Here is a 15799-nt window from a genome sequence, read left to right as displayed (position 1 = left end):
CACTATTCCTCGAAACACTGAGCAAGCACATTCCTAATGACGTGATTTATTATCAAATATTGAGAGGTCAACTGGTAGGAAATAATTCCACATTTAACGTTAGGTTGTTATGCGATTCTGCTTCCGAAAGATCTTATGTTTGTCAGTCTATTTCCAGAAAAGCAAGTTTACCAACTATTGGTAAAGAAAGATTAAGAATTCATACATTTGCATCTTCGAATCCTCCAGTGAGAGAATTTAAAAGAAAAAGACTTTCTTTAAAAAATAAGACCGGGTTCACTCTAATCATCGAAGCACTCGAAGTAAAAACCATATGTTCCAATGCATTACCCAGGCCATCTGTAGAAATTATAAACAATCTTCGCCAACAAGGATATCACTTATCTGACAGCTGCGATAGTAAAGTGGCAGAGGTACAGATTTTAATTGGGAATGATTATTTGAACTGCATTTTAACGGGGAAAACACATCGGTTAACAGAATATTTAGTATTGCATGAAAGCATATTCGGTTGGACGTTGAGTGGTAGAGTGGGGGGAAAGAGTAAGAAGCTAAGTTCAGGGTCAGACTCCACCGGCTTGTTTATACACATCGATTCGGAAGAGGAAGGCAGTTCGAAAGGGTGCAGCGAGAGTTGAAAGGTAACAGCTTTGTGAGGGAACAGTTTATGGAAATAATTAAATTTCAGACACAAAACAACATTATTCAAACGTGTGAGGATACGAGAGAGGGGTACTTTATGCCATTCCGAGGAGTGGTCCGTAAAGATAAAAAAAGCACTCAAGTTCGGATGGTATTTAATTGCAGCAGTTGCGAAAGAGGAAAGCTATCGTTAAACGATTACTTAGAAAAGGGCCCAAACCTAAATCCGAATATTTTGGATATCATTCTTTCCTTTCGAAAATTTAAAATTGGATTCTTCGGTGACATAGAAGAGGCGTTTTTGATGATTGGGATAGCAAGGGAAGATAGGCAATATTTAAAATTTCTCTGGTATCCTGATAATGACAGTGAGGACTTTAAAATTATGCAAATGAACAGAGTATTATTTGGATGTAATTGTTCACCGTTTTTATTGAGTGCAACGATCAAACATCATTTAAAGAAATAATCGGAAACAAACAAAAACTGTATCGAGATGTTAAATAGCTCGTTGTATGCAGACGATTTGTGTTATGGAGGGGAAAGTGTAGAATCAGCTTTCAGTCTTTCATCGGAGGCGGTATATATTTTGAGAGACGCGAATTTTAATTTGAGAAAGCTAAACACTAATTCTAAAGAGTTGTATGACTTGTGGGTTCAGAAAGGGTTGTGTGAAGAAAGTAGGTCTGAGAGAGATAGTAAGTTGAAAGTGTTAGGCTTGGTGTGGAACTTAGAAGAGGATGGTTTGAGAGTAGATGTTACATCATTGTTGAGTAGTTTAGAATCGTTGAGAAATAGCAAAAGATCGGTGTTAAGCACAGCAGTTAAGGTGTTTGACCCAGTCGGATTTATTTCTCCATTTGTGGTGCGAGTTAAGAGACTAATGCAGGAAATACGGGAGAGAGGTTTGGAGTGGGATGCAGAGTTGCCAAAGGAGTTACGGTGCAAATGGATAAGGTGGTGCGCTGAAATTGAGGAATTAAACGCGTTGAAAATAGAGAGGTACTACTTTACAGAAGTTCTAAGTAAAGGTCAGTCGGTTGAAATTCATATTTTCAGTGATGCATCAGTAGTGGCATATAGAGCGGTGGCATATTTTAGATATAAGAATGAGGAGAGGAGAGGTATGTACGTCATTTATAATGTCGAAGAGTAGGATAGCTCCGTTAAAAAAGTTGTCCCTCCCTAGGTTGGAATTGATGGGGGCTGTAGTTGCAGCTAGGTTAGGGAAATATTTATTGAAAATGTTTCAGGATTTGGTAGGTAGGTTAGTTCTGTGGACGGACTCCGAAATTTGCTTGTGGTGGATAAAGGGGTCAGCGCGTGAGTGGAAGCAGTTCGTGTCGAATAGAGTTGCAGAAATACAAGACTGTACCTCGCCTGATTAATGGAAATATTGTCCAGGGTCGGAAAACCCAGCAGATAAATTAACTCGTGGTGAAACAGCAAATGCATTGGTGAAAGATAATAACTGGTGGTATGGTCCCTCATGGTTGAAAGATTCTAAAGATCAATGGTCTGAGCAGAAGTTTAAAGTAGAAACTGATACTCAAAATTTGGAACGTTTAAGCACTTATGTTCAGGTGACTATTCCAGAAGAAGAAAATGCGTTAGACATTAAGAAATTCAGCAGTCTCGAAAAACTGTTGAGAGTTACAGCTTGGGTAAAGCGGTTTGTCGCCAAGCTAAGAAAACGTGTCTGTGAAGAAGGTCCTCTTACTGTATTGGAGATCCAAGAAGCTGAGGAGTACTGGATAAAACAAGTACAGAGAGCGAATTACTTTTCGGATATTCAACAATTAGAGAGGAATAATCTAATAACACCAGATTCTAAGCTTTACAGTTTAGCACCATATATGGACAGTAGAGGTATTTTGCGTGTCAGAGGTCGTTTGGAACAAGCAGAATTAAAAGATGACGAAAAACATCCCATTATTCTGCCCAAAACGAAGTTCACCGAACTAGTGATATTTAGTGAACACATAAAAGTATTCCATTCAGGAGTCATGGCAACATTGTCCAAAGTCAGGAATAAATTTTGGATACCTAAAGGAAGACAAGTAGTAAAGAAAGTTATTAGCGCTTGCCTGGTGTATAAAAAATTCGCAGTGAAGTCCGCCAAACAGTTAACGGGTCAGTTACCCAGAGATCGTGTAGTCCAAAGTAATCCTTTCACAGTTGTAGGCATCGACTTAACGGGAGCAGTTACTATTAGAGAAAAAGCGGATAACCACAAAAAGGTGTAAATAGCCTTATTTACATGCGCCGTCACTCGTGCTGTACACATTGAAGTGGTTTCAGATATGTCAGCAAAAAGTTTCATTTTTTCATTACGACGTTTTTTAGCAAGAAGGGGGAGCTGCAAAGTGATTTATTCAGATAATGCCAAGAATTTCCGCAGCACATGTGAAATAATTAAAGGATTTAAAAGAATCAAAGCAGATCCAAGTGTGAGTGATTTCTTGACATCCAAAGAGGTAACATGGAAATTCATACCTGAGCGTTCCCCATGGTGAGGAGGGTTCTGGGAGCGTTTGATGAGAAGCATCAAGGAACCTCTGAAGAAAATCTTAGGGAGAGCATTACTGACTTTCGAAGAGCTCTCTACAATATTAACTGAACTCGAGTGTGTGCTAAATAATAGACCTTTAACATACGAGAGCAACGAGCTGGGTGAACCTCGCCCGCTCACACCTTCACAGTTTTTATTGCCAGAACGTGGTACATTTAACTTTCCCGAGCATTTCTTGGAAATTTTTAATAAGATATCTGACAAAGAGACTTTAACTAGGAGGAAGCGTTACCAATCTAAGCTATTAAAATTAACATGGATCAAGTAGAAAGAACAATATTTACTCCATCTTAGAAATGCGCATAACTTTGCTAATCCTAAAACTAAGCGGAACATTAAAACTGGAGACGTTGTGTTGGTAGAAGGACCAAAACAATCCAAACTACTTTGGGACATGGGTGTAATTGAAAATGTGATTATAGGAAGAGATGGACATGTTCGAGCGTGCCTTGTTTGCACGCCCAAAGGACAATTCAGAAGATCGATCCAGATGTTATATCCTTTCGAGATTTAATTTAGAACTTTTGATATTATTGAGTTTTTATTATATTATTAATTATTATGTTCATTTGTGGCTTTAATATATACGAGTATAGATTATTCTTTTATATTATTCATTTGTATATGTCGTACTATTTAGTATTAATCCATTATTAATTAATGTTGATATTGTTATGTAAGTAAGTTTGTATACTCTTATTAAAGAGTACAGGTGGCGAGTGATGTAGAAAAAAAGAGGTAGAGGGCGCTGCGCCGCCCGTATGTTTAGCTAATTAAGAGTTTTCAGCAGAGAGGTTTGAGAAGTTGATGAGAGTGGTTGAGAGAAGTATAAACTAGATACTCTGTAATCTGTGCTATATAATATTTGTACATAGTCTTCTCTTTATTAAATAGATTTAGTTAAAGGAAAGTGTCTTTGTTTGGCCAATAGAACACAAGAACCACCGATAAAAAAAGATGTAAGTAAGTTATTACAGGTGTAAACAGGGGAAAAAACGCAGTATGAATAGTGTTGTGTGTGCAGGGTTTCGTAATACACTGAATGCACACAAGTCCCATGATAGGTTAATAAACTTCATTATATAAAAAGAAAGACTTCAGAGTTCTGAAAGTTTACACAAAAATACTGGTACAGCTCTTCACAACATCCCAGAGCACAATCTGTAGTTACACTTGAAACTACTAGGTACGTTAAACACAACAGAATGCTAAACCCATCTAAAAGGCGAAACTCTCCAAAGTCGCTCCAAGCTAACAACTGCAACAACTGAGAGCAGATGCTTTCTCCGGTCTATATACGTTTCACCCGACCACCGAGGTATTTCCAGTACTTTCTGCTTCTCGAAATTACTGCAAGGAATATGAGGGCCAAATACGGTTACGGTTACGGTTATGCAGAGTATCAATTACAGTTATTCAGCTACAATACCGATTACAATTATACAAGGATGGAACACAATGTAGCCAAACGATTAACAAGTTTGGCAACTTTTGGCGATTTCTCGCCAAATTGGTGAGACAGCCATTTACTCAGTGATACTTGCCCTTGTATTCTTCTTTTTGCAGCAGAACATTTGCTCCCTCAGCTTTTCATGCTACGTTATACAGAAAAATACAACAATTTTACGCATAATTTTACTAAAATTATCTATCTATGTACAAAATACATAACATATATTTGGAAAATTATGATCTTTAAACACGATTTTTGGAATTTGAGCAAATAAGGCTCCCGTCAGTAGATACATGTGTGAAAACATATGGCATTTCTCTTAATTATCCGAATTAAGTGATATCTACACATATTTCAAAAACCTTTGGAAATGATGTTCTTCAACTATATAGACACGTTGATGTAAGCGGCATATGGATTTCCGTTCCTTTCTTCCTTTAACAGTATTTAAGTTCTTTGGAAATGAATTTGGTCCTTTAAATCTAAAATTTTATCCAAAACCTCCCCCTTAATTTTTTTATTTGATGTTTGTATCTGTTTTACTCATTTGCCATTTGGAAGTACTATATTGGCTGAATATGGAATTCAAACCACATGGTTTATTCAAGAGCCTCACAAACTGCAGTGTAAACTGTAAGGAACAATTGGTCGTTCCATAACGAAATTTTTGTTTTCCCTGAGTTACCGAGTTTAAAGCTTTCAAAACAGGAGTTTTCATCAAAATCCTATCAGATTGCATTGAAAATAGGGAATATATTGGGTTTTGGTCTTAGCCTTAACCTTAAGGCTGTGCTTCACGTGCTGTGACGAAAATTCAACCTTCAAGAACGCCGAAGAATGATTTAGACGTACAGATTTCTTGTTCATTCTTGATAAGTACTATTTTTTTGTAATTTTTACGAAAACTCTTCAAATTTTATAATCTTATGAGTGAAATTAATTTCTTATGAATTTTCTCTCTTCTATAAAGGGGCGAAGACGTACACCTTGCACAAAAAAGGACATTTTTATAATTCGCATTCTAAAGACCTATTGACGAAAGTTAACTTGCATTTTTCATGTCTCGAAAGCGTGACTGAGGATATATATTAGATTTCATATAGCATAGTTTAACTTAGGTATTTTGACTCAAAATCGGACTTTTTGTTAAAAACCATGCCGACATATTTTGATTCTACGGCTCATATCATGCCCAAATTTCAAATTTTTTTTAATTTGGTGAGAAACTTACCGAGAAATTTAAAAATTTATCTTGGCACACTTTTTTTCAGTTTACGCCAAGAATAATTTACTTTGCGAAATTCATAATTTATAGCAACATATTTTCCTATCCCCTTTTTTCTTTATGCGCGAGCGTAAAAAGAGATATATCGTTCTTACTTTCAAATAATTTTAACAAAGTGCGTAAATCACATTTGATATTATTACAAATATGCATCATTTCAAAATGTAACAATGTATAAATTCTCGTATATCTTTGGAAATTTTGAATTAAAAACCAATTTTCTGCAGGTATGTCTAGAAATGCATCTACTTTAAAATGATGACAAAAATTTGATGGATTATAATTGAAAAATTGTTTTGAAAATTTTTTTAATTACTCCAAAATACAAATTTCAAAAACAAATCAGAAAATAGCTGCGAATTTTATTTGGATTGAACCTAAATCTCGAACTGTGAAAAAGAATCAAATAGGCTTAATCAAAAAAGAGATATTAATAAATACATAGAAATTTCAATTAAAATTGCGCTGCTGAAACAGTGAGAGCTAATTTTTTAAAAACTGTTCGTGTGATTATTTTACAAAACTTGGCACTTTGGCATAATCTGAATCGTAGAATCGAAATATGGAAAAAATTCGGTATGTCATTTCAGAAAATGTACGATTTTATACCTATGTTAGAACAATGCTACATATCAAAGTTTCGAGACATGGAAAAAGTAAGTTTAATTTCGTGATTCGGCAAACGTAGAACTTGAAATATAGAATAGTATGCCCCCTTTTTTTACGAAAGGTGCACTTACTTGGCAATTCCTCTCCAAACAAGTTGAGGCTAATGCATAAAATGTTTCTAAATTTTATGTTGCTACTCCATAAAAAGGAACCCAATTCACATGTGATATTAATATTGATGATATTTTTAATGTTTTTGAATTTATTATATGATTAAAGCTAATGTATGCAATTTTTTTTTCAGAAACTGTAAAGTCATTAACTGAGAACTCGCCAGCATATCTTCTTGACCTGCACAGCAATCTTGGACAGACTCCCTTGGACGAAGCTTGTAGATATTGTTGTCCAGAAGTTATTCAATACCTCTTGCAAAAAGGCAGTAGTGTGGTTGTTCATGAAGACCTGCGATATGTTCCTCTATTAAATGCTGCATTTAACGTTGCAGAAAACGCAACACCAATTGCATCTCTTCTTTTAGACGCCGGTGCAAACGTAAGTAACAGAATCAAAACCGTGTTTAAAATGAAAAATATTTAGTATTAATTTTTAAACAAAATATATATTTTTCTCAGGTCACTACACAATTCAAAATTTACATTTTGACATATAAATTTAATGATAATGAAAGCAACTTTAGCCAGTTTTTTCTTAGAAATGAATTAAAAACAAATTTTCTAAATAAATATATAATCTTATTTTTCTAGCACGAATTTCAGTAGTTCACGAAATTTATATTTAAAAGAAACTGTAGAAATTAATGTAACTAATTTTAGAAGTAAATCTGTCATCTATACTTTTAAAATGTCTCCTAAATTTTGTTTCGGGTTAGGATAATTGGCACGATATGTTATTTTCACGTTATTTCTTGTATTGATATTGAGTAAAAGTTGTTATATCACATTAAATTTAAGTCGTGACCTCATGCGTATTAACCTGAAGTGTCAATATTTTTTGTTTCGTAGTTTAACAACAACAAAAAAGAAAATATTCATGAATTGGATTATGCTTGGAAAGAGAGAATTGATTTCACTTATACTGAAATATATTTATATATTTTCTTTTCAAATGTACATAGAACGGGTGGGCTCCAATTGAGCGTATGAAAATCCTCTCCCCGTCCTGCTTATGGTAGGGTACGAACTGCGCCAAATTTGATCGAAAATCCCCGTCCCCCTCTTTTCTAATCCACGAACTGCGCCACGTTACCTGTCCCCCATTTCTTTCCAAGAAGATTGGTGCTACAAAAAGTCGTTTATCGCCATTAATGGAACATTCTATTGAGATCGCAAGCCTTTATTTTCCTTTATCAATATTGTAAAAATTGTGCATTTAACAAATATTAATTTTAAAGTCTGGCGTGTGCTAAAAAATAAATTTCTTTTACACTCATTTTAAAGTTTTATGATGCTTAAAGGAATGTTGAGCCAGATCTTTTTTATTCTCTGTAAGAATTAAAAACTTTCCAAGTTCTAGATTTTAGTCGCTGATATATATATATATATATATATATATATCAGTTTTGAATAATAAAATGGATAGATTAATGACATACACAAAACTGATACATAATCAACGCATCAAATATTGGATTTGTAGCTCACTTTAAATAAGTTTCTTGTCTAGATAAATATTAACAAACCTTCTTAGATAGCAGAATGGTCTTAACTTTCAAATTTACCATTTTAGGTAAAAAGTTCTAAATTAATTATAAAAATTATCTTTATTAAATCTAAAAATTGGACTTCTTAAGTCGTTCTGAATTCACACTAATATTATTGCAATGTATTTCCGTATTAAGCTTTCCATTTTTAATCATTGAAGTTATTTTAAGGTTATTTAACTTTGTTACAAATTCCATATTTTAAAACTAGAAACGTTTAAATATTTATTCTATTTTCCACCTGATGTACTTTGGCATACATTTAATTTCTAATACACATTTAATTAATAAATTAATAATTATGAGCGTCATCAGAATTTTCATGATTAACCAAAAAAAAAAAAAAAAAAAAAAAATCAAACTCCCTTATATTCATATCCTGGGATTTTCAGTTCCCTTTTAATCCATTCCTTTTTCACATATTGTTGCACTGTACTCAAGTTTTCATGTATGTAAAATTTACATACTTTGTATTGTATTTATGCCAATTTATATCTAAATGATAATTTTTACAAATTCTTGCATCACAACTCTAGTTAACAGAAAATGTTTCTAACACCTTGGCAAAGCTTAATCTTCAGCATGTAGCTTATTTTCTAACCTAGTTTCAGGCTGAATTATTTGTAAATTTAATTACTTGAAATTATTTGTTAACAAAGATGGTCGCTAAATCACGCTAATAATATTACTAACTGTTGTAATTTATAATGCAATGAGTTCATGTGATTTATAATATAATTCATTTATAATTTTTTCAGTAGTATTGAAATTAATAGCAGATACTGATAATGATATACATTTAGATTAAAATGATTTAGATTGCCATTGCCTTCTTCACTCATGCTTTTATGCTACATTCCTAATATTTCATAATGGCATACAGGTACATTTAACTCATTCACCAAACATGTAAATCTCTAATTCAGCCCACTTTTGTTCTTACGTGTGCTGTATCTTCTATTTTCTTTAATATATTGTTCAGCCTAATTTCAAAAGGTCTTATGATCAAGCAGAAAAGTCACTAAACATTGGTAGTTCGACCCGAATTTCTAGTCCCAGTGATCCCCTAGCTCTTTCTTTTTTTGTACTTCTCTTTACTGTGTAAAAATGTATAGTAAAAATTTCAGTTCGTGAAGTAGAAATACTTATAAAATTTATTCTTTAAAAATATTGCAAAATTTTTCACCTTAGCGTATCTTTTTACAAATCCCTCTGATAAGAAAAAGTAATGAAAGAAATTAACTTGTTTTCGGTGATTGATACCTCAGTGCAAATTATGTGTAAATTTTTTCAAAAGCATAGAGTTTATATGGATATCAATAAATTATGGATTATTTCTCCTCTAATTTTCTTAACATTTTTATTCCAGAATTTTCCTTTCACACTGTGGTGTTTAACTTTATGCGTTTTGTATAATAATTTACATTTGTTTATAATTTTACGCGAATGAAAGTGATTATTTAATTGTATAAGCTTTGCTGAAAGATAAACGAGAAAACAAAATTCTATCACTTGCGGTCAAGAGAGTGTTTGATGTAATAATTCTTATATATTTTCTTTGTTAGTTTTTACTTAATTTCTTTCATTTATGCCTTACTACATAGTTCTTTTCAAAAAATATTTTTCTGTGCCGCTATGTCCGTATTTCAGTTTCAAGGAATGCGTACTCCGTGTAGAGTATATAATGCTTAATAAACTTATGATATGAAAGAGATATAAATTTTCTTCTCATTTCTACTGTATTTTTTAAATTTTAACCCCTAGAAATTTACTCTAGAAATCGTTTTCATGATTTAATATTTTATACTTATTTATTTATTTTATTCATACTTTAGCATTATCTTTAAGTTTATTCTTTATCATGCTAACCTGTTTTTAAATATTTTTCTCAATGCTTTTGTAATTTAAAATTATTATATTTATTATATTTCACATTAATTTGTTTGAATACAATGGATTGCAATAATTAACTTACAATTTTTGGGTAACATGAAACACGTCTTAGGAATTCTAATCGTGAAATCATTACATACCTGCGCTTGTTAAGTAAATCCTCGATTCTTTCCTTCCTGTTTGCGTAATTCCTGTTTGTTATTTTTTTATGCTGCTTCACACCATTTATTGCAGCGTATATATCTATCTGAATTTGACGAATTACATCTGTGAATACAAATATATTAGGATGGGAATGATAAAAATTCGCTCTGAATTTTGAATGAAATGCTTCACATGCATTAGTTGTTCTTTCCGATGAAATATCAGCGCAAGCCCAAAGTATCGGGGAAAATTTTGCATCCTCATCTAGGTAGTTCTCGGTTATGTAATCAGTAAAGCGTGTGATGTTTGCATCCCGTGGTTGCTCTGACATCAGATCTTCAAGGAAGCTATCCGAAACTTCAGCAGCATCCAAAAAGGGTAATCCAAATACCAGTCGAAGCCATCTGCCAATTTCTGAATTACCATTCCGATATTGTTGCTGCAATTTGCACTGTTGAAGTTTTCGCCACCAAGCTTGAGTCAAGTGGAATCTACATCCTGTAATAGAACATTCAAGCCACATTTTTCTCACAGCTTCAAGGATTGCATATGCAAAATCTGCCACCACAATTTCTGGCTGAAAATTCAACTGCAAGTTAGAACAGAATTCTTTCAGTTTTTGAAACATAGTTTCGTATATTGCCGTAGACTTTCCTGGTAGTAAAAAAAATACGAGTGGGATATAATGTCCATTTTCCACTGTATGAAACGTAAACATCTGAAAGAAAAATTTTGGGCAAAATGTGAAAGTGCCATCAACAAAAAACTTTTTTTTGTCGCATAAGATCCTTAAATTTGAATCTGTTAAAAAAACAAACTATATTATTTTTATCGTCATTAATCTGAAGAAGATTTTCATGTTGATAAGATATCAGATATCACTTGCATTACATTTAATGCAGAATGCACATCAGAAATACATTTTGGAAGTGAAGGTAGGACTTTCCTTCTCTGTCGGTACATATTTCTCCGAATACAGTGAACATCATGGCTGCTAACAATATCTGAATGATGAGCTGCAACACTAGTCAATTCTTTCCTGATTAATTTCTGAGGTTTTTCAGATGTATCTTCCGCTGCTTTCTGTTTAACACCGTTTGAAACAACTTGTCTAGAAATAGTCTTGCAACGCTCATGATTGTGACACAGATAAGATTTTGATAACACGTTATTTGTCTTATTAAGATAAAGTGCTGCTTTGCATTTTTTTCTTGTACAACGCCATTTTTGGTACTCTGCTTTTCCACAGTCCTTATAAAATTTATGTCCTGAAAAAGAACGAGAATTTTTCCTCTCTGACTGTGAATAAACCCCATCATATGTAAACATGCTTAAATAACGCCAATTTTAATTCAAGGTTGAATTTATAGCAGAAGCAAATATATTTTTTACCAAGGTAGTCAAAGAATCGTTCGGAACTGATTGAAAATTTAGCTATTTAAGGAATATACACTGACTTCCGATTGTAGGGGTGAAAAAGGTCAGAGCCAATAGTTGTGCTCATGAAGAATGCCTTGTAGCCCCACATGTTGTTACAAAGATGAATTTATTGCCTGCAAGAGTATTACGAAACCTTCTGCAAGTCCTCTGAAAATTTCTTTTGTGTTACACAGCAATTAACAAAAGTAAATCTAAAGCGATGTATAAAAGAAATTAAACAAACAAAAAAGAAACGATTTTTCACAGACAATTCAGTGTTTCTCGTCAATTAATTCAGTTCTTACTTCACGACAAGGCAAAAATACATAAAAAGTCAAAATATCTGTATTAAAAATTACGAAGTAAATCTTAAACACTTATTTCGTGGAATAAATTCCAGAAAGGATTAAGCATGACTTAATTCGCAATAATAATAAAAGAAGGCGTTATCTCTGTTGTTGCCGAAGCTTAGTTCCTCTAGATTGGCAACAAATCCACTATTCATTTATAAAAAATATATTTCTTTTTATTTTCCTCTTGGCTACAGTTGGCTTCGAAAAATAAAATTGCAACCTTGTAGGCAACGGGGGAAAGAAATTTTGATCGGCGCAGTCGGACTATAGCAGGACAAGGGGGGATTTTCATCAGCGCAGTTGGAGTACACCTCTGCTTATAGTCCAACTGCGCGAATCAAAATTTCTGTCTCCCGTTGCCTACAGGCTTACAATTTAACTTTTCGAAGTCAGTTTTACCCAAGAGGAAAATAAAAATAAAGAAATATAATTACATATCAGTAATCAGAAGAACAAGTAAAGAATATCTAACAATCAGGCTAATTACTTGAATGACAGTAATAAATGGGAGAGCTAACGAAGAAAATAAAAGTTTTTGTAAACATACAAATTAGCATTACAAACATCTTTCATTAATAACAATATTAGAGCAAAGAGTATTATAATAATATCATAAATTAAATAATTATACAGCATACCAATTATATTTTTTATAAATTACATCAATAATAGTCAAGATGTCTGAACTAAACCGGAAAATTTATTATAATTCACTGGCGTGCAACAGATTATTCCGTATCAAAGTGTGTTAAAAATATATTTCGTTAATTAGTTATCATGTAAACGTTTGCAGAAATTAATAGTTAAATTTAAAAAAAGCTTAGCATGAAATCTATTGTAACAACATTACTATGCGTTTGGAACACTGACGTATCAATTACAAATAAATTTAAATTGTTATGCCAAGACGTTTTTACTAAAATTTATCTAGAACAAAAGAATTAGATAAACAGTACTCCAAATTAATATAATCAATCAGTACTCTCAATAAATAAAAGCTAATAACTAAAAACTAAAATTTGGTATGCAAAAGTTTGTGTAATATGCTTGGAAATATCTGAACATATAATTAATTAGAAACGTACAATTAAATTAATAACAAGCTAATTAACAGTAACATTAAGCTTAATTTCATTCAATCTGAAACAAGCAATCGATCAGGAGCTCCGCATAACTCAAGCTTTATTGCTATTTTACGTAGATTTGCGTACAAAATAAATATTTGCACTCGTGAAACAAGTGAATAATTGTACACTCATAGTCAACATTAATTAAAATACAGTGGTTAAAAATATAACTACTTGTTAGAAGGTATGCAAAGTTACCATAACTACACAAATTGAATGATTTTAGAAAACTCATAAAGTTAAACGCTACAGTGTGTAAAGAAAATTCTGGAATAAACATGTTAAAAAAATTAGAGGGAGAAATAATCCTTAAGTTATTGATATCCATATAAACTCTATGCCTTTGGAAAAAGTTATGTATAATATGGGGCAAGGTATCAATCATCGAATCCTAGTTGATTTCTTTCCTTATTAAAGCGATTTGTAAAAAGATATGCTAAGGTGAAGATGAAAATTTTTGCAATATTTTTAAAGAATATATTTTAAAATATTTTCGCTTCATGAACTGAAATTTTTATAAGACATTTTTACACAGTAAATAAGTATAAAAAAAGAAAGTCTTAGGAAATTTCTGGGATTAGAAACTCGGGTCGAACTACCAATGTTTAGTGACTTTTCAGCTTGATCATAAGACCTTTTGAAATTAGGCTGAACAATATATTAAAGAAAATAGAAGATACAGTACACGTAAGAACAAAAGTGGGCTCAATTAGAGATTTACGTGTTTGGTGAATGAGTTAAACTTATGTGTATGCCATTATGAAATATAAAAATTTAGCATGAAAACATCAGCGAAGTAGGCAATGACAACCCATATCATTGTAATCTAAATGTACGCACTCCACAGTTTTGTATATGCAGCTTACGTCTCAGTTAGTAGAAAAAAGAAGTACTGTGAAGAGAGAGACTTTGCAGTAAGCAAGCGAGTTGTTTGAGTTTTGGACAACGATTGGGCAAACGTTTACAGAAATGCTGAGAAACTGCAGGAAAAGACTCATTGTAGACTTCAATGATTCACTGTAGATATACTGAAGGGAGTTGTTTAGGATTACAATGAGAACTTTAAAGGACTATTTCAATTTGTTTCATTTAAATTTAATTTGTTAATAACTTTTCGTCATGTTCTATGTCTTACACACACAAGTATATACATATGTATGTATAGTATCATAGAAATTTTTATAACAAAGATATCCCAATTCATTTCCACACAAAATGCTGCTGAAATATTAATTAATGATGAAAAAAGTAATAAATCTAGTAATAAATTTACAACCAATTTAACTAAATTTATTACTTTTTTGCCTATAATATATATATATATATATATATATAAATTATAGACAAAAAGTAATAAGTTTGGACAAAAAGGTAGGAAATTTTGTCAATAATTTATATATACGGGATTTCTTATAAAAAATCATGCTCATAATGATGAGTACGGGACATGTTGCCTCAGTATTTTACTTAATTCAATGATGGATTAAGTAATTTTAATCTTTAGACATTCTTTTATTTATTTTTTGCATCTTTAGACATTCATTCAGGTGAAGGGATTAGTTTTCTGTGTGAGTGTTTAAGTGTGAATTTACGGTTCACTAACTGCTTGGGATAGTTTTTTCTTAACTCTTGTTATTCAAATATTTTGAATTATATGATTTCTTATGTCCTCTGTCTTTCGCAGATCAACCATACCCACATTTTTGGGAAAACTGCACTGATAGCTGCTATAGAAATGTCTGCTTCCGAAGAAAATTCAAATACAGGACAAAATTGTTCATACAGAAATTTATGTATGCTGTTGATAGACCGTGGATGTGATGTTAATGCTGCTGTTTCCGACGGTCGAACAGCTCTCCACAAATTACTGATTTCTGGGAATGACATAGACAAACATGATGTAGAGGGTTTTACTCCAATGTTCTATGCGTGTATATATGGTAGACCGAAGATTGGTTGATTTACTCATAATTTGCGGTGCTAATTTAAGGGCCCAAAATTGGGAAACAGTCATCGAGCTGTTGAGAAGTTCGCAGCTACTCAATGAGCAAAATCTTGAGTTGTTTAATTACGTTATTTATGCATCGAAGCAGTGTCTTACGATGGAAAACCTGTGCAATATAAAAATTAGAATACACGTAAGACATGTGGAGAAAGATACTATTCAACTCAGATTACACTCGTTACTGCTTAAACGACTACAACTTAAAGACTGATGGGAAAATGTATTGTGATTTTTTGGATTATGCATAAAGTGTTAGAAAAGAGGACTCGTTACCTCAGTTCTAATTATGTGTAAATTTTATGTACAAATTATTAAGATGAAATATTTAATAAAAGGAATGATATATCTTAAATGTCCATTTTCGTTTTTCGGATAAACGAGAAGTTTTTTAAATTTATTGTTTGTCATTGAAATAATATTTATTGCTCTTTTCCGTAAGAGTTTTTCTACTAAGCCAACACAAACAAGCAATAATAACGAAGTGCATGTAGCGGACGCAGAGACAGTTTTTAATACTTTTTGGAAATTTTTTTGTATTTCTAAATTTATTTATATAATTCCGCAACTATAATTGCTT

The 15799-nt window shown here is 32.3% G+C and overlaps 1 protein-coding gene across 1 annotated transcript in view; it reads left to right on the top strand.

Moving 5' to 3' along the window:
• The window catches only part of LOC118202276 (B-cell lymphoma 3 protein-like), a 37053-nt gene extending 21490 nt beyond the window's left edge, over positions 1–15563 (top strand). The window contains exons 3-4 of the mRNA XM_085814352.1: positions 6866–7113; positions 14902–15563. Of these exons, the coding sequence (XP_085670478.1) occupies positions 6866–7113; positions 14902–15177 (524 nt within the window). The 3' untranslated portion in view covers positions 15178–15563. The remainder of the gene's footprint in view (positions 1–6865; positions 7114–14901) is intronic.
• The last annotated feature ends 236 nt before the right edge of the window (positions 15564–15799 follow it).

The sequence above is a fragment of the Stegodyphus dumicola genome, chromosome 4 (genome assembly GCF_044657685.1).
Source record: "Stegodyphus dumicola isolate Sdum_Otavi_A_Nest chromosome 4, ASM4465768v1".
Lineage (NCBI taxonomy): Eukaryota > Metazoa > Arthropoda > Arachnida > Araneae > Eresidae > Stegodyphus > Stegodyphus dumicola.
Note: the sequence above shows the minus strand (reverse complement) of the source record. Positions and strands in the feature narration are given on the sequence as shown.